The sequence below is a fragment of the Carcharodon carcharias genome, chromosome 1 (genome assembly GCF_017639515.1).
Source record: "Carcharodon carcharias isolate sCarCar2 chromosome 1, sCarCar2.pri, whole genome shotgun sequence".
In the NCBI taxonomy this organism is placed as follows: domain Eukaryota; kingdom Metazoa; phylum Chordata; class Chondrichthyes; order Lamniformes; family Lamnidae; genus Carcharodon; species Carcharodon carcharias.
The window spans coordinates 178,333,218-178,353,497 of record NC_054467.1 but is presented as its reverse complement, the minus strand read 5'-3'; the positions used below and the strand labels follow the sequence as shown (position 1 = coordinate 178,353,497).

Here is a 20,280-nt window from a genome sequence, read left to right as displayed (position 1 = left end):
ATGTGGTAATCGGCACCCTGATCACCCAGAACTAATCATCAACTGAAAGAGATTCCACTTCATTAATGTTCAACAATATACAATCACCGAGAGATCCCATGCATATCTTTCCAAGGCACTCAAGGAGCTGCCATGGTACCTTCATCCTGCGACATCAAGTCTCCCACAGATATTTGCCAATAGATCTCCAAATAGATTCAGTAGATGGCTCCTTCAAGAAAAGGGATACCCTTTAAGGATGTGGTTGATGACACCTGTGAGGGCTCCCGAATGATGCACAGGTCAGGCAAAGGAACTGTAATAGGGCAAACCATCAGGATACTGAAAATGTAATTCAGATGCCTGGACAGATCTGGAGCATCCTCTCAGTATGAACCAGCAAGGGTTTCCAGAACGACAGTGGCCTGCTGCGTCTTGTATGACACAGTGCAGCAGACAGGGCTGGGGCTGCAGGAGGAGGATGACCAGGAGCAAACAGAGGCGGAGGGGCCTGATGTAGTGAGAGCACTGGCAACCGCTCACTTAACTCCCTCCTTTCTTGCATGCCTTGTGGACTGTTCTGTTTCTGCTGGGCATTATGATGGCAGTTGCTTTTTTAGTTTAGAGATGTCTGGGATGGACTAATTCAGGCTTGTTTCAGTTAATCTGAAGCACTGCAGCCATCTGCTACACTAATTCTGAACCCACTGTGTGCCCCCATAGCCTTCAACACACAGCAGTCTCACAATCAACAATTCATTCCTCTCACAGATATCCATTACTCTTGTCGTACCATTTTGCTTAAGGCTGAAGGCCAGTTCTTAGGCAGCAAGCAACAATATGCAGCATGAGACAATGGAGCTTTGAAACAAAATTAATGGTTGATAAATAATTAGTAGAAATGTTGCAATTTAACATAGTCGAAAACACCCAAGTGAAGATACTTTTGCGACTGCGAAACCTTTCTCTTCCTTTTCCTATTACTCCTATATGATGCAATTGCTGCTACTTCAGCAGAGTTAGAGGCAGGCTGTCTGTTTCCCACTTATGACTGCTAAGACGCTCTTGGCTGACGTCCTCTAGGTTTTGAAGCCAGTGACAGCCCCACCAAAGACTGTCCCACCTGCAGGCGCAGACTCGGACACCGGGACAGGAGGCAGCAAGTGGGATACCGTGCCCACAGAGATTACAGGCCAACGTGAGGTCGCTATGGTCCTCCCTGCTCACCATTGATGGACAGGCAACAAGCTGTGATACTCGGAGCCTCATCTATCTCCGACACTGGCACTGACCCCCTGAGGCCATTGTCTGTGCGAGGGTTTGCAGGTCCAAGTGCAACCCCAGGAACCCCTGTTCCTGGAGCTGCCTCTCCATGAGAATTACCACTTTCTCAATGGAGGAGGCAGTGCGCTTGGCCATGAGGGTCAACGCAGTGCTCATGCTCCATATGGACTCCTCCACAACGGACAGCATGGCTTGCAGGCCCTCATGGATCCCCGCCAGATCCTCCTGCACTTCCCACTGGACATCCAGCATCTGTTGCCTAATGGATGACTTCAGAGGCTCATCATCAGCCTTCGAACAAGCATTATCCTGGTCCCCGACACTCCTCCAATTGCCGGCACCCTGGGCATTCTCTGCCTCTGTCTGCACCTCAAGTGAGTGTGAAGTGCCCTCACCAATGTGCACCAAGATACGAACCATCAAATTAATGCCCAGCAAGGTGCTGGTATCTGCACTGGTGCCTGTTTCAGAGAGCGGGTGTGACACAGCTGACAGTGACATCCAGTGATCCTCTGGCATCACGGGTAGCCCTTCAGGGTCTGTGAATGGGACGCCTGCTGGTGAACCTTAAAGGGAGAAGAAAGACATGTCATTAGTTAAAGTCATCACACTGTCACTGAGCATGCCAAGCACCCGGGTGAGACAATGGAGATCTGCATCATGGTGCCATTGTTTTCCAATAATCAATGGGGACTCCAGGTTTGAGACTCCTATCAATGAGGTGACTACAATGGAATGATTGCACAATCCAAGAGTCTCACCTCTGTGCACTGTCCTCTTACCTTCATCTGGCACCCCTGCCTCTCTGCAGGGAGTGTGCCGGCTCTCAAGCTCAATGGCGTCCTGCTTGAATTGGGAGAGCAGCAGCAGGTTGGGTGGGCCTCTGCCTGTACGTGACTTCTCTGATTGTCTATGGCTCATCTTCTCCTGAAAGAACAGATAAGCATTGATTAGTCCACTCTCTACCTGCAGCACCATTGTATTCTGGCCAACCCCAGCTGAGGAATACCTCACAGGGCATATCGGAGTTGTGGCCTTTGAGCCACATGGCAACCAGTCCAATCAGCCAGGGCTCACCCCCTTGGCCAGCTCTGGCATCAATGACTGTTGACACTCAGACTCTAACAGCCCTGAGGTCCGTGGTGGGGGTGGGGATGGACACGCCTTAACACTTCTGCATACTGAGCCATGCCAACACAGTACTCACTCTTCCTGGGCACAGCAGGTCATTGAAGCACTTCAGGTACTGCACCCATGTGCGCTGCACCACATCATGGTTGCTCACCCGGGCTGCCACTTCCTCCTATGCCCTCTACGTGAGGTGCGATGGCCTCCTCCTCCCATCTCTGGGGGCAAGGGTGTGCCTCCTGGAAACCACCTCCTTCAGGAGGATGGCGAGACATTCATCGGAAAAGTGGGGAGCCGAGTGCCCACCCAACTTGCCCACCCGTCTGACGTTTGCAGCTGCACTCGAATGCATGGTCCAAACTGCAGCCAGACGTCTTTCCCTGTCCCTTTCTGTGCCTGTCTGGGCCTTCTTTCTGCCGGCTGTTGTTTCGCCATTGGACTCAGCAGCCAACAGGCCACTGCCCCTGCTTGGCCCTTCCTGGCCAATGACAAGCTGCGTTTCACCCTGGGTGGGGCCTGATTGCAGGTGGCGGTTGCTTTCGTGGCTGCTCCTGGGCTTGCCCGGTGCGCTCGCCCACCACGCCCGCCTGATGAGGGCAAAATTCAGCCCTAGGCCATAACGTCTTAAGTAGAGATATTGGCTGATGAGTGCTCAATGTTCAGCAACATTCGTGACTCCTCAGATACTGAAGCAGTACATGTCAATATGCAGTAAGAATGGACAATTTTCAGGCTTTTATTTTATTTGTTCATGGAATGTGGGCATCACTGGCTAGGCCAGCATTTATTGCCCATTCCTAATTGCTCTTGAGAAGAAGCATTCTTGAATTGCTGCAGTGCACCCAAAGTGATGTTAGGGAGGGAGTTCCAGGATTTTGACCAGTGACAGGGAAGGAATAGTGATATATTTCCATATTAGAGTGGTGAATGGCTTGGAGGAACTTGCAGGTGGTTTGTTGCTGTGCATTTGCTGCCCTTGTCCTTTTAGATGGTGGTGGTCGTGGGTTTGGAAGGTATTGTCGAAGGAGCCTTGGTAGGTAGTACAACTGCTGCCATTGTGCATCAGTGGCAGAAGGATTGAATGTTTAAGGTGGTGAATGGGGTGCAATCAAGTGGGCTGCTTTGTCCTGGATGGTGCCGAGCTTCTTGAGTGCTGTGGGAGCTGCACTCATCAAGGCAAGTGAAGCGTATTCCAACACATTCCTGACTTGTACCTTGTAGATGGTGGACAGGCTTTGTAGAGTCAGAAGATGAGTTATGCTACGTAGAATTCCCCGTCTCTGACCTGCTCTTGTAGCCACAGTATTTATATGGCAAGTCCAGATCAGTTGCTGGTCAATGGTAACCCCATGATGTTGAGAGTGGGGGATTTTGCAATGGTAATGACATTGAATATAAAGGGGAGATGGTTAGATCCTCTCTTGTTGGAGATGTTCTTTGCCTGGAACTTGTGTGACATGAATGTTACTTGCCACTTATCAGCCTAAGCCTGAACGTTGTCCAGCTCTCGCTGCATATGGACATGGACTGCTTCAGTTTCTGAGGAGTCATGAATGTTGCTGAACATTGTGCAATCATCAGTGAACATCCCCACTTCTGACCTTAGGATGGAGGGCCGATAAACCCACTACCACATCACCTAGAAATACAAGGGCAGCAGATGCATGGGAACATCATCACCTGCAAGTTCCCTTCCAAGCTACACACCATCCTGACTTGGAGCTATATCTCTGTTCCTTCACTGTTGGGTCAAAATCCTGGAACTCCTTTCCCAACACAATGTGGGTGTACCTACACCACATGGTGCAATGGTTCAGGAAGGCAGCTCACCACCAACTTCTCAAAGGCAATTAGGAATGGGCAATAAATGCTGGCCTAGCCAGTGATACCCATGTCCCTTGACCAAATGAAAGGAAACGCAAGGGCCTGAAACACCATGGCACTCATGGTGAGGACAGAATCCTCCAATGTCTTTCCAGTAATACACAGTGCCTCTTGAAATGCTGACAGAAAGTCAGACATCTTTTGTAGTTGTTCCATAATTGTTCTTTTCACCAATGACCTCTGAGGTTCAGCATCTGCACCCAGCTGAGTCCTGCACTTTCTGACGAGGACTTCTCTCCACTACTGTACCTGTCTCCGTCATCTGCTCCTGCTCACTTGTGATGTGTGTTATACTATCTGACAACTCAACCACCTGTCTCGAGGTTCATGAATCTGAGATGGTGGGAGTGCTCATGAGTCTTGTGATAGTCTATCCTCAGAGTGAGTGACATTCTCAGAGTGAAAGACTTTCTCTAGTGGTAGCTGCTCAGGGGCACTTTTGGGATCGGTTAGTAATGAAAGATATGAATTAGAATTGACAGCTATCATTTTTCAGTGGATGGTTTCATAAAGTCTACAAAAGTGAGGGTTGTGTGCCATGTGGCTGTGTTATATTTAACTCTGTCACCAGGTAGCCAGGAAATCCCCATCCCCCCATCACCAAGGGCCAGCCATCCCATGACAATTTATCCCCAGTGCCTCTGTTGCTGTCAGGGAGGCTACGAGTCACATCCGGGTTCTCTGCCTCTCCCTGGTGTTCTGTGTTCTTGTCTCCTGCAAGAAAAAAGAGACCTTTAAGTGTGAGCTGTGGAATGTTTTGAGAGGATAGAAGGACAACATTGTGAAGACAAACTGTGAGGGATGGGTGTAACTCTGCATGAAAGTGACATTGATGCCTAGTCAAATGAGAATCTGAGGAAGTGGCTCAAGAAAGAGGGATGGGTTCAGTTGCAAGGTGTGCTGGTTTGAGGAGTGATGTTTAGGAGAATCACAGTATCAGAGAATGGCTACAGCACTGAAGGAGGCCATTTGGCCCATTGTGTCTGTGCTGGCCCTCTAAAGGAGCAATTCTACCAGTTTCACTCCCTTGCCTTTTCCCTGTAGCCCTGCAAAGTATTGCTTTTTGGATAATGTTCCGATTTCTTTTTGAAAGCCTGAATTGACCCTGTCTCCACCACACCCCCAGGCAGTATATTGCAGATCCTAACCACTTGCTGCATGAAAAGTTTCTCCTCATGTCGCCAATGCTTCTTTCACCAATTACCTTAAATCTGTGCCCTCTGGTTCCCAATCCTTCCACCAATGGAAACAATTTCTCCCTATCTATTCTGTCCGGAAGCCTTGATGATTTTGAATCTCCTCTCCATCCTCTCTTCTCCAAGGAGAACAGTCCCAACTTCTCCAAACTTTCTACCTAACTGAAGTTCTTTTTTCCCGGAACCATTCTCGTGAATCTTTTCTGCACCCTCTCTAATGCCTTCACATCCTTCCTAAAGTGTGCTGACCAGAACTGGACATAGTACTTCAGTTGATGCCAAGCCAGTGTTTTATACAGGTTTAACATAACTTCCTTGCTTTTGTACTCAATACCCCTATTGAAAAAGCCCAAGATGCCATATGCTTTATTAGCTGCTCTCTCAGCCTGTCCTGCCACCTTCAATTATTTATATACATTATACACCCAAGTCCAACTGCTGTCAACCTTTCCTGCTTTAGAATTGTACCCTTTTTAAAAAAATATTGTCTCCCCATGCTCTTTCTACCAAAATGAATCATTTCACACTTTTCTGCATTCAATGTCATCTGCTACTTGTCTATCCATTCCACCAACCTGTCTATTTCCTTCTGAAATTCTACACTATCCTCCTCATGGTTCACAATACTTCCAAACTTTGTATCATCCGCAAATTTTGAAATAATGCCCTGCACACCAAAGTCTAGGTCATAGATATGTCAGTAAGAGCAGGGGTGCTAACAATGACCTCTGGGGAACTCTGTTATAAACCTTCCTCTAGGCCAGAAAACAACTGTTCACCATTATTTTTTGTTTCCTGTCACTTAGCCAATTTCATATCCATGTTGCTACTGCCCTTTTATTCCATAAGCTCTAACTTTGTTGTGTGGCACTTTATCAAAAAGCCTTTGGAAGTCCATGTGCATCACATGAACAATTATACCCTCATACCCTCTCTATTACTTCATCAAAAAGCTCAGGCAAGTTAGTTAAACACAATTTACTTTAACAAATCCACGCTGGCTTTACTTAATTAACCTGCATTTGCCCAAGTGACTATTAATTTTGTTCTGAATTATCATTTCTAAAAGCCTCCTCACTCTTCAGGTTAAACTGACTGGCTTGTAATTGCTGGGCTTATCTTTACACCCTTTTGAACAAGGTTGCAGTTCTCCAGTCCCTGGGCACCGCCCCTAAATCTAAGGAAGACTGGAAAATTATGGCCTGTGAAGGCTAGGGAAGGCAGGGTGAAGGGGTTTGTACTTGAATGTGGCATGCTAATTCACATTTCTTGCCCTGCTTAGTTCATTAAACCTCCACTGGAACTGTATTAAGAAGCAAGGCACCACACCCATGCTGCTGATGTCCTCTTTCAGTTCCAGCCATGCCTGCTTGGTCTCCTTAGCTCCCTTCTTCCTCCCATCCATAGGGGGCAGAACTTTCCTGCAGGCTCTTACAGCCCACAGCATGATGTCCAGGGGCATGTCTCAGAACTGTGGTGCAACGTTCCCATGTTTACCTACCATTTGTCCAGTGGCTAGTTCAGTTCTGGCACTTCTAGAATGACTCCATGAAGAGCCTCACAGTGTTCCTTTAAATAGTGGAGCTGAAACAGGGTTATACGGAGAGGGCGGGGAATGTGAATTGATCATTTGGAGAGCTGGTGCAGACATGATAGGCTGAATGGCCTCCTTCTGTGCTGTAACAATGAATGTAACTCAGTGAAACATTTTCAGCATCTGCAGTATTTCCTGATTAAGCAACACCTTGATTTTAAAGTTCTCATCTGTGTTTTCAAATTTCCTCCATGGCCCTCCCCACTGCCCCCCACAACTTTGTAATTTCCTCCAGCCCCACAACCCTCTAAGATACCTGCACTCCTCTAATTCTGGCCTCTTGACTCATACCCTGTGTCAGATAACATTGTATTCACCCATCACTCCTGTCCCAAGGATCACCTTCATCTCCCTTCCTACTAAAATATAGAATTCAAAATTGCTCTCCTCCTTTAAAAATGCCTCCAAGACCTTGCTGCAGTTCCAGCCCAACATTGCCATCTGTGGCCTTTAATTAACTTTGACCTGCTGTGCATCCCTCCCTTCCATCTGCTCTGTGAACTTCTGTCTCAAGAGCTAAACATTCACACCTTTTCTCCTGCCTTTAAAACTCTCACCAAAATCTTAACTTTTCAAAGATGCTCTCTTCACCCTTCTACTGCTGCTCAGGGACAATTTCTCCTCTGTATAGTGCCTTGGTGTGTAATATTTTCTATCTTACATGTATTATATAAATGCAAGTTTATGCTTGTACAAATTCATCACAACATGAACCTCAATCTAGAAGTGACTAATTTATTTTGACACAGGTTTGTTAATGCAGAAACAAAGACAGGTCAAATTTAGGGCCATTTAAAAGACAGAATTCTTGTAGTATCATAAAACCTGTGTTTAAGGTGCAATAAATTCATCAACAAAGAAACAGCCTCACCTCACCCTACAATAAAACTCAAAATGATTCTTGTGTGGTAAATTCCTCTCACCACATTTGTAGAATGTTAGATTTCTTCTGCATGTAACTCCCTCACAATTGAAACACTTAGATTGTTGTAATAAAGTGGAAAGGTGAAACATTGACCTGTATATGAATCAATAAAAACAAAAAACTGCGGACGCTGGAAATCCAAAACAAAAACAAAAACAGAATTACCTGGAAAAACTCAGCAGGTCTGGCAGCATCGGCGGAGAAGAAAAGAGTTGAGGTTTCAGTTCTGCTGAAGGGTCATGAGGACTCGAAACGTCAACTCTGTTCTTCTCCTCCGATGCTGCCAGACCTGCTGAGTTTTTCCAGGTAATTCTGTTTTTGTTTTGTATATGAATCAATGCTGAGATGCGCAAACTTAGACATGAAACTTGGTACATTGAAGTTGTAACACTCATATTTAAATAAAATTGGTCTGGTTGTAGGGACAAACAAGCAGTGATAGAAGCAGATCATCAAAAGATGTCACAGACAACAGAACAAAAGAACACATAGGTGTTAAAGTTGGTGATATTATCTAAACGAATGTGCTAATTAAGAATGGATGGTAGGGCACTCAAGGTATAGCTCTAGTGGGGGTGGGGGGGAGTATAAAAGATTTAAAAATATTTAAAAATAATGGAAATAGGTGGGAAAAAGAAAAATCTATATAATTTATTGGAAAAAACAAAAGGAAGGGGGAAACAGAAAGGGGGTGGGGATGGAGGAGGGAGCTCATGACCTAAAGTTGTTGAATTCAATATTCAGTCCGGAAGGCTGTAAAGTGCCTAGTCGGAAGATGAGTTGTTGTTCCTCCAGTTTGCGTTGGGCTTCACTGGAACAAAGCAGCAAGCCAAGGACAGACATGTGGGCAAGAGAGCAGGGTGGGGTGTTAAAATGGCAAGCGACAGGGAGGTTTGGGTCATTCTTGCGGACAGACCGCAGGTGTTCTGCAAAGCGGTCGCCCAGTTTACTTTTGGTCTCTCCAATGTAGAGGAGACCACACTGGGAGCAACGAATGCAGTAGACTAAGTTGGGGGAAATGCAAGTGAAATGCTGCTTCACTTGAAAGGAGTGTTTGGGCCCTTGGACGGTAAGGAGAGAGGAAGTGAAGGGGCAGGTGTTGCATCTTTTGCGTGGGCATGGGGTGGTGCCATAGGAGGGGGTTGAGGAGTAGGGGGTGATGGAGGAGTGGACCAGGGTGTCCCAGAGGGAACGATCCCTACGGAATGCCGATAAGGGGGGTGAAGGGAAGATGTGTTTGGTGGTGGCATAATGCTGGAGTTGGCGGAAATGGCGGAGGATGATCCTTTGAATGCGGAGGCTGGTGGGGTGATAAGTGAGGACAAGGGGGACCCTATCATGTTTCTGGGAGGGAGGAGAAGGCGTGAGGGCGGATGCGCGGGAGATGGGCCGGACACGGTTGAGGGCCCTGTCAACGACCGTGGGTGGAAAACCTCGGTTAAGGAAGAAGGAGGACATGTCAGAGGAACTGTTTTTGAAGGTAGCATCATCGGAACAGATGCGACGGAGGCAAAGGAACTGAGAGAATGGGATGGAGTCCTTACAGGAAGCAGGGTGTGAGGAGCTGTAGTCGAGGTAGCTGTGGGAGTCGGTAGGTTTGTAATGGATATTGGTGGACAGTCTATCACCAGAGATTGAGACAGAGAGGTCAAGGAAGGGAAGGGAAGTGTCAGAGATGGACCACGTGAAAATGATGGAGGGGTGGAGATTGGAAGCAAAATTAATTGCATTCATCATGGGCTTCTTGGCCTGTGGAAAAGCATGTTTGGTCATTTAGCCTTTTCACAAATTAAAATATCTAAATTAGCACCTATAGGAGTCCCAAGCTTTATTTTATAGCAACAAAAACAAAAATACCTGGAAAAACTCAGCAGGTCTGACAGCAACTGTGGAGAGGAATACAGTTAGTGTTTTGGGTCCGTATGACTCTTCACCAGAACTAAGGAAAAATAGAAAAGAAGTGAAATATAAGCTGGTTTAAGGGGAGGGGGGAACAAGTAGAGCTGGATAGAGGGCCAGTGATAAGTGGACTTTGTCAAAAGATGTCATAGACAAAAGGACAAAGAGGTGTTGATGGTGGTGATATTAGCTAAGAAATGTGCTAATGGTGACATTAAGGATAGAAAGCAGGACGAGCAAGGTACAGATAGCCCTAGTGGGGGTGGGGTGGGGGGAAGGGATCGAAATAGGCTAAAAGGTAGAGATAAAACAATGGATGGAAATACATTTAAAAATAATGGGAATAGGTGGGAAAAGAAAAATATATATAAATTATTGGAAAAAGGGGGATCGGAAAGGGGTTGGAGATGGAAGAGAGAGCTCATGATCTAAAGTTGTTGAACTCAATATTCAGTCTGGAAGGCTGTAAAGTGCCTAGTCGGAAGATGAGTGCTGTTCCTCCAGTTTGCGTTGAGCTTCACTGGAACATTGCAGCAGGCAGTGGTCACCCAGTCTGCATTTAGTCTCTCCAATGTAGAGGAAACTGCGTTGGAAGCAGCGAATGCAGTAGATTAAATTGAGGGAAGTACAAGTGAAATGCAGTTTCCTCTACACTGGAGAGAGACCAAACGCAGACTGGGCGACCGTTTTGTGGAACACCTTTGGTCTGTCCGCAAGCATGACCCAAACCTCCCTGTTGCTTGCCATTTCAACACACCACCCTGCTATCATGTCCTCATGTCCATCCTTGACCTGCTGCATTGTTCCAGTGAAGCTCAACGCAAACAGGAGGAACAGCACCTCATCTTCCGACTAGGCACCTTACAGCCTTCCGGACTTAACATTGAGTTCAATAACTTAAGATCATGAGCTCTCTCCTCCATCCCCACCCCCTTTCCGATCCCCCTTTTCCCAATAATTTATATATATTTTTCCCACCTATTCCTATTTTTAAAAAATGTATTTCCATCCATTGTTTTATCTCTACCTTTTAGCCTATTTCGACCCCTTCCCCCACCTCACCCCCACTAGGGCTATCTGTACCTTGCTTGTCCTGCTTTCTACCCTTAATGTCACCTATTAGCACATTTCTTAGCTAATATCACCACCACCAACACCTCTTTGTTCCTTTGTCCATGACATTTTTCGGCTATCTCCACCTATCACTAGCCCTCTATCCAGCTCTATCTGTCCCAACTCTCCCCCCACCCCTTAAACCAGCTTATATTTCACATCTCTTCTATTTTTCCTTAGTTCTGGTGAAGTCATTCGGACTCAAAACGCTAACTGCATTCCTCTCTGCAGATGCTGTCAGACCAGCTGAGTTTTTCCAGGTATTTTTGTTTTTGTTTTGGATTTCCAGCATCTGCAGTTTTTTGCTTTTATTTTACAGCACTTTGACATGTCCTGAGGTTGTGAAAGGTATATAAATGCAAGTTCTTTCCATAACAAACATGTATCTTAAATGTTGTAATCTATGTAAGCCGTTTAAGTAATGTCATGTACCAATAAATACTCAAATTGGTGCGGTAATAACCAGGTGCTTATATTTCCAGAGCCTTAGAATATTTTGTCAAAGAATAATAAGACTTTCGGGTGTAATTGTTATAATGTTGTAATACTATTAGGGGGCCATCTAGTGTTAAGAATATGCAAATACCACTGTCAGGGAAACAGTCGATTCGCCAGCAAAAAAAGACTGCTCCTTTTAGTAAATATTGAGGTGAAGAACTTATGCATTGCCCTTGGGCCTGGAGAGTTTAGGACCCAGCGGAAATATGTGGTTTGTTTTCAATCTGTACTTAAGGTGAGAATATCCAGGCAGTGCCTGTATTGATTGGTTGTTTATAAGAGGGGAAAATTGTGGTTTCAAACTGTGTTGTACAGGTTATCGAAGAGAAGGTAAGTTATGGACCAGGTCGTTTTGTGCGAATATTATTGAGAAGTTGTTGGAAGCAATAATCATTTCTTTGTTCTCTTTCACGAAATACTTGATCCTGCCTGTTTTGCAGATTTTTTACTCTTTTTCCAGGAGGTTGCTTGATTGATCTCGTGTTGCTATTTGGGAGTGTTCTACGGCTGTTTTTTTGTGTGAAATGCTTACATGAAATCGTTAAATTGGACATTGACTTAGTTTAAACTTTACCCCTCCGGCATTTTTGCTTTTTATGTTACAGCTTGGTCATGTAGCTAGGTACACCAGCGTTCAGACTAGTTGCATAAAGTTAATGCCATTTTTAAAACAACTTTGCATCAATTTGGAGATCACTGTTACCATTGAGTGAAAAAGTATTAAGACAGAATACTACTTTTAATTATTTAAGAAAAGTTGATGCAATTTTGTTTTGCGTTCTCAAGTTTCCCCTTTTCATGATTTTTGGAAGGAAGGAGGGTTTCGACCCCATTCAAAGGGTTAAATTCGCCGGCTGCAATCCATCCGGGGTGGGGGGAATGGGGGATGGGGTGTTCTAGTAGTTGCAGCTGAGCCGGAGCTGCCCGGGAGCCCGCGCGGGCCCGTGGGGGGGAATGTCGCAGTCGAAGCAGCCGTGGATCACGTTTCTGCGTCACAATGGGCACGCAGCCGTGCATCTGGCATCACGTGTCCTCGCTGGAGGGGCCACGTGAGGTTGGAAAACGCGCCAAAAAGGAGGCGAGGAGTAAGAGGCTGCGAAAAAAAAATACCCTCAGTAAGTAAAATGCCCCGCTCCGGAGGAGGGACAGTACAGTCACCAAGCCCAATGTCTTAAATACCCGGGCTTGGGGCAGAGGGAAGGGTCACCGTGAAGCTGCACATGGGCACCTCTTACCTTCTCCCGATTGGGATAAAGATGTCAGTGACTGCCTGGGACAGGCCCTCGTGTTTGCCAGCAGCAGGAAAGAGCTTGAGGCCCTAAATACACATTTGTGTTCAGAGACTGTCGAATGTCTGAAATAATGTAAGGATTTTACCGCAGCCGTAGTTGTTCTAAAAGGGGATGGGGTAGGGAGAATGTCCACCAGCCACCGTCTGTTCGGAGGTTTGCAATTCGGATAAAACCCAGTTTCCTCTGGGCATTGCCACTGTGCACTAGCGCGTGTGGAAATAGGGAGGATAGAGAAGATGAATGGGGAGCTGGTTGGGGGGGGGGGGGGGCGGGGGCAGCAGTGATTAAAGATGAAATTATAGTGCTGGCAAAAGAGAGGATATCCTAGAGAAGTAAAGTACATAATCTGTTTGGTTCAAGGTAAGAAGCAATAGCGGTACCATTACACTATTAGGTGTATTCTTTAGGCCTTCAACTAGTGGGAAAGATGTAGAGGAACAAACTTGCAAGGAAATTAGAGCTGCAAAAACTGGTGCACTTGTGGGATCTTGAATTATCCAGATGTAGACTGGGATAGTAATAGTGTAAAAGACAGAGTGGGGGAAAGGGTTTGATATGTTTGGGAGAGTTTTCTAGAGCATTATGTTTCTGGCCCAGTGAGGAAGTGGTCTACCTGTCTCTCTTTCTCTTTCCCCCCCCCCCCCCCATTAAACCAGCTTATATTTCACCTCTTTTCTATTTTTACTTAGTTCTGTTGAAGAGTCATACGGACTCGAAATGTTAACTGTGTTCCTCTCCGCAGATGTTGTCAGACTTGCTGAGTTTTTCCAGGTATTATTTTTGTTTTGAATTTCCAGCATCTGCAGTTTTTTGCTTTTTATGGAAGTGGGCATTGCTGGATCTGGTTTTGGGGAATGAAGTTGTTCAAGTGTCAATAGGGCAATGTTTTGGAGATAGTGATCATAGTATTGAGAGACTTAGGTTAGCGATAGAAAAAGACAAGGAGCATTTGGAGTAAAAAATAATTAGGAGTGGACCACTTTCAATGGGGTGAAGCTGGATCTGGCCAGCATTTATTGCCCATCGCTAGTTGCCCTTGAGAAGGTGGTGGTGAGCTGCCTTCTTGAACCGCTGCAATCCATGTGATGTAAGTACACCCACAGTGACGTTAGGAAGGGAGTACCAGGATTTTGACCCAGCGACAGTGGAGGAACGATGATATATTTCCATGTTATGATGGTGAGTGACTGGGAGGAGAACTTCCAGGTGGTGGTGTTCCCATCAATCTGCTGCCCTTGTCCTACTAGGTGGTAGTGGTTGTGGGTTTGGATGGTGCTGTCGAAGGAGCCTTGGTGAATTCCTGTAGTGCATCTTATATATGGTACACGCTGCTGCATCACTGATGGAATGGGTGAATGTTTGTGGATGTGGTGCCAATCAAGTGGACTGCTTTGTCCTGGACGGTGTCAAGCCTCGAGTGTTGTGGGAGCTGCACTGATCCAGGCAGGTGGGGAGTATTCCATCACACTCCTGATTTGTGCCTTGTAGATATGGCAGACAGGCTTTGGCGAGTCAGGAGGTGAGTTACTTGTTGCACGATTCCTAGCCCCTGACCTGCTCTTGCAGCCACAGTATTTATATGGCTAGTCTAGTTCAATTTCTGGTCAATGGTGACCTCAAGGATGTTGATAGTGGTTTATACAATGATGGTAATGTCATTGAACATCAAGGGGCGATGGTTGGATTCTCTCTTGTTGGAGGTGATCATTGCTCGACACTTGTGTGGCATGAATGTTACTTGCCACTTGTCAGCCCAAACCTGGATATTGTCCAGGTCTTGCTGAATTTGGACATGGACTGCTTCAGTACCTGAGGAGTTATGAATTGTACTGGACATTGTGCAATCATCAGTGATCATCCCCACTTCTGACCTCATGATGGAAGGAAGGCCGTTGATGAAGCAGCTGAAGATGGTTGGGCTGAGGATACTACCCTGAGGAACTCCTGCAGTCATGTTCTGGGATGACTGACTTCCCAACAGCCACAACCATCTTCCTTTGTACTAGCTATGATTCCAACTAGCAAAGAGTTTTCCTCCTGATTATCACTGACTCCAGTTTTGCTAGGGCTCTTTGATGCTACACTCTGTTGAATGCAGCCTTGATGTCAAGGGCAGTCACTCTTGCCTCACCTCAGGACTTCAGCTCTTTTGTCCATGTTTGAACCAAGGCTGTAATGAGGTCAGAAGCACAGTGACCCTGGTGGAACCCAGACTGAGCGTTAGTGAGCAGGTTGTTGGTAAGCAAGTGCTGCTTGATAGCTTGTTGATGACCCCTTGCATCACTTTACTGATGATGGAGAAGTAGACTGAGGCGGTAATTGGTCAGGCTAGGTTTGACCTGTTTTTTGTGTGCAGGACATACCTAGGCATCTACCCATCATTTTGAAAAATTGCCTGTATTGCAGCTGTGTTGGAACAGCTTGGCAAGGAGTGCAGCAAGTTCTGGAGCACAAGTCTTCAGTACTATTGCCGGAATATTGGCAGGGTCCATAGCCTTTGTGCTATCCAGTGCCTTCAGCCATTTCTTGATATGATGTGGAGTGAATTGAATTGGCTGAAGACTGGCATCTGTGATGTTGGGGACCTCTGGAGGAGGCCGAGATGGATCATCCACTCAGCAGTTCTGGTTGAAGATTGTAGCAAATGCTTCAGCTTTATCTTTTGCATTGATGCGCTGGGCTCCTCCATCATTGAAAATGGGGATATTTGTAGGGCTTCCTCTTCCAGTGCATTGTTTAATTGTGCACCAGCATTCAACTGGATGTGGCAGGACTGCAGAACTTGGATCTAATCCTTTCGTTGTGGAATCGCTCAGCTCTGTCTGTCGTATGCTGTTTGGCATGCAAGTAGTCCTTTGTTGTAGCCTCACCAGGCTGACACCCCATTTTTAGGGATGCATAGTGCTGCTTCTGGCATGCCCTCCTGCACTCATCATTGAACCAGGGTTGACCCCCTGGCTTATTGGTAATGGTAGTGTGGAGGATTTGCTCGGCCATGAGGTTACAGATTGTGGTTGAGTACAATTCTGTTGCTGCTGAAGGCCCACAGCGCCTCATGGATGCCCAGAACTAGATCCTTTCGAAATCTTTCCGATTTAGCACAGTGGTAGTGCCACACAACATGATGGAAGGTATTCTCAGTGTGAAGACAGGACTTCATTTCCACAATGACTGGTGGTCGCTCCTACAAATGCTGTCATGGTCAAATGCATCTGCAGCAGGCAGGTTGGTGAGGATGAGATGAAATATGGTTTTTCCTCTTGGTTCCTTCACCATCTGCCACGGACAGGAGGTGGTGGTGCAGTGCTATTGCCACTGGACTAATATTCCAGAGACCCAGGGTAATTCTCTGGGGATCTGGGTTCAAGTCCCACCATGGCAGATAGAGAAATTTGAACTCAATAAAAATCTGGAATTAAAAGTCTGACCACAAAACCATTGTCAATTGTTGTGTAAATCCATCTGGTTCACTTATATCTTTTAGGGAAGGAAATGTACTGTCCTTAGCTGGTCTGGTCTATATGTGACTCCAGCAATGTGGTTGACTCTTAAATGCCCTCTGATTAGGAATGGGTAATAAACGAATAAAAAAAGTTCTTTATAGCTCGGTCTGTGGTGTTGCTTCCGAGCGACTCTTGCTGATGGACATTGAAGTGCCCCATGCAGAATATATTCTGTGCCCTTACCACCCTCTGTTTCCTCCAAGTGGTGGGCAACATTGAGTACTGATTCATCAGCTGGTGGTGGGGGTGGGGTAGCGTAATCAGGAGATTTCTTTGCTCATGTTTGACCTAATGCCATGAGACTTAATGGGGTCCGGAGTTGATGTTGAGGATTGTATACCACTCTGCTGCCAACTCTGCTAGGCCTACCCAGGAATGATGATGGTGGTGTCTGGGACATGACCTGTAAGGTATGATTCCATGAGTATTTGTTGACAGATGTTAGCAAGGAAAGCTTTGCAGGGTTGACAGGGCTGAGTTTGCCATTGTCGTTTCTGGTGCTGAGGTTAATGCTGGGTGGTCCATCAGATTTCATTCCTTTTTCTTTTGCGACTTTGTAGTGGTTTGACACAACTGAGTGGCTTGCCAGGCCGTTTCAAAGGGCCAGCCATATTGCTGCAGATCTGGAGTCACATGTCGGCCAGACCAGGTGAAGATGGCAGATATCCTCCCTTAAAAGAATGGTTTTTGTGGCTATCATTTGACTTTCAATTCCAGATTTTTATTGGATTCAAATTCCACCATCTGCTGTGGTGGGACTCAAACCCAGGTCCCTCGAACATTACTCTGGGTCTCTGAATTACCAGTCCAGTGAGAATGCCTCTATGCCACTGCCTCCCACAGATCTAGACCTCTGTGTGCTAGATACAATTGCAAAATTTGCAGATGACACAAAACTTGGAAGTATTGTGAACTGTGAGGAGGATAGTGATAGACTTCAAAAGGACATAGACTGGTGGAATGGGCAGACAGGTGGCAGCTGAAACTTAATGCAGAGAAATATGAAGTGATTTGTCTTGGTAGGAAGAATGATGAGAGGGAATATAAAATTCTACGTGGAGTGCAGGAGCAGAGGGACATGGGGGTATATGTGCATAAATCATTGAAGGTGGCAACGCAGGTTGAGGAAGCAGTTAATAAAACGTACAGAGGCCTGGGCTCTTTGAATCAAGGCAGATAGCTTAAAAGTAAGAAAGTGATGGTGAACCTTTATAAAATATTGGTTTGGCTTCAGCTAGAATATAGTGCCTAATTTTGGGCACCACGCTTCAGGAAGGATGTGAAGGCATCACAGGGGTTGCAGAGAAGATTTATGAATGGTTTCAGGGATGAGGGAGTTCAGTTACGAGGAGAGAGTGGAGAAGCTGGTGCTCTTCTCCCTGGAGAAGGGAAGATTGAAGAGGAAGTTTGACAGAGGTGCTCAAAATTATGAGGGATCTGGACAGAGGAGCAAAAGATTGTTTCCATTAGCGGAAGGGTTGAGAACCAGAGGATATTGATTTAAGGTAAATGGCAAAATGAGGAGCAACTTTTGCACGGTGGGTGGAAATGATCTGCTTTGAATTTAGTGGAGGCAGATTCAATCATGGCTTTCAAAGGGGAATTGGATAATTATAGGAAGAGAAAATGATTTGCTGTCTAGAGGGGAAAAAGGCAAAGGAATGTGAGTTTCTCTTCTGGATAACTAGCACAGATATGATGGACTGAATGGTGGCCTCCTGTGCTGTAACTGTTCCACGACTTGGGCCTGGAGTAGGCCATTTGGCTCATCAAGCTTGCTCCACCATTCAATAAGATCAAGGCTGATCTGATTGTGGCCTCAACTCCACTTTCTTGCCTGCTCCCGATAACCCTTGTCTCCCTTGTCAATGAAAAAGGTATCTAACTCAACCTTGAATATATTCCATGATCCAGCTTCCACTGCTCTGTGGAAGAGAATTCCAAAGACTAATGACCCTATGTTCCTCATCTGTCTTGAATGGGAGACTGCTTATTTTTAAACTGTGTCCTTAGCTCTAGATTCCTCGAGGGGAAGTGTCCTCTCAGTATCTAACCTGTCAGGCCTCCTTAGAATTCTGTATATTTAATTTAAGATCACCTCTTTATTCTTCTGAAGTCCAGTGACTAGGCCTAATCTGATCAATTTTTCCTCAAAAGATAACACTTTGATTACAGGAATCAGCTTTGTGAACCTTTTCTGAACAGCTTCCAATGCAAGTATGTCCCCCCTCAAGTGAGGAGACAAAACTGCATGCAGTACTCAAGGTGTGGTCTCAGCAATGTCCTGTACAGTTGGAGCAAGACTTCCCTATTTTTATACTCCATCCCCCTTGCAATAGAGGCCAACATTCCATTTGCCTTCTTAATTACCTGCTGTGCCTACATGCTAACATTGTGATTCATGCACAAGGACACCCAGATTCCTTTGAACTGCAGTCTCTATCTTTTGAATACTTTGGCAGGAAGAATAGAAAAGCAGATTGTCAACTTCATATTCCCACATACTCCACCTGCCAAATTTTTCCCACTCATTTAATGTATCAAAATCCCTTTGCAGATCCTTTGTTCCTCCTCACAACTTGCTTTCCTGTTCACCTTTTGTATAATCAGCAAATTTGGTTACAATCATCCAAGCCATTAACATGGATTGCAAATAGTTGAGGCTGCAGCACTTCATGAGTTAGTTTGCCAACCTGAAAATAAGCCATTTATCCTGACTGGTTTCCTGTTGGCCAGTGCTCTTTCGATGCTGATATATTGCCCTGAATGCCATGAGGTCTTATCTTGTGTTGTAAGCTTTTATTTGGTATCTTATCAAATGCTTTTTGTATTTCACTACATCTAATGGTATCCGTTATACACCCTGCTTCTTACATCCTCAAAAAAAATTGTCAAACATGATTTCCCTTTCTCAAAACTGTGACTATGATTGTGTTATGATTTTCTAAGTGTCCCGCTATGACCTCTTTATTAATGGATTCTATTATTTTCCCAGTGATAGATGTTAGACTAACTGGCCTATATATTTTTTCTGCTTTCTGTCTCCCTCCTTTCTACATGTTACATTTTTTCCAATCCACTGATCTTTCCAGAATGTGAGGCATTTTGGAAAATTACAACAAGTGCATCCGATATCTCTGCAGCCACTTCCTTTAAGACCCTAGAATGGAGGCCGTCAGGTCCAGGGAACTTGTCAGCTTTAAGCCCCATGAGTTTTCCTATTACTTTTTGTCTAATGATGGTGACTGTTTTTAAGCTCCTCCCTCCCTTTACCCAGCTTTTGTACTATTCTTGGGTGCTCTCTGCTTTTCCCCATTATTTATTCCTCAGTCTCATGCTCTGAGACTAAGGTTCACCTTGGCTACTCTTTTTTTCTTTTTATATAGTTGTAGAAGCTTTTACTGTCTATTTTTATATTTCTTCCTACTTTTCTCTTATATTCCTAATTTCTTCCTCTGTTTTGAGTCATCCTTTGCTGGTTTCTATAATTTTCTCATCTTCTGGCCGATCACTAATCTTTGAAACATTGTATACGTTTTCTTCCAGTTTGATACCTTCCTTAATGTCCATAGTTAGCCATGAGGGTGCCTCCATCTCAGTCTATATCGTACACTTTTTGCTGTCATTTATTTTGTAATGAAAGCTAGAGTTTAGTGAACTAGTGTGGGCTGTGTATTGACAACTGATGGGTTCCGACTGAGCTTTGTCTGTTTTGGAGCAAATTTGTAAAGTAGGATGTGCAAGATTTAGAAAAGGTGGAATTTGCTGATCAGCTAGTCATTTTAATATCTCGAACTGAGTGACTTGGCTGATGTCCAGCTTTTAAAATGTTGTCGTTTACTTAACCAAGGCTGGGCCTTTGACCAAACTTGTCCCTTTGTGTGATTCCCTATCAAATATAGGAACTCCCATTCCTTTGGCCACTTTTTTTAAATGACCCAGATTGAATGCTGTTAACCTGATTAGTTTGTCACCTGGCCAATTA

At 45.3% G+C, this 20,280-nt stretch overlaps 1 protein-coding gene across 7 annotated transcripts in view; it reads left to right on the top strand.

Moving 5' to 3' along the window:
* ddx4 (DEAD (Asp-Glu-Ala-Asp) box polypeptide 4) overlaps window positions 1-20,280 on the top strand; it is a 172,938-nt gene that overhangs the window by 31,500 nt on the left and 121,158 nt on the right. For 2 of the 7 annotated variants that reach the window (XM_041194283.1, XM_041193611.1), the window contains exon 1: window positions 11,582-11,735. The exons of 1 other annotated variant lie outside the window; for it this stretch is intronic. In XM_041194283.1, the coding sequence (XP_041050217.1) occupies window positions 11,707-11,735 (29 nt within the window). In that variant the 5' untranslated portion in view covers window positions 11,582-11,706. 4 more of the 7 variants (XM_041194037.1, XM_041193786.1, XM_041194199.1 and 1 more) reach the window with 3 other exon arrangements.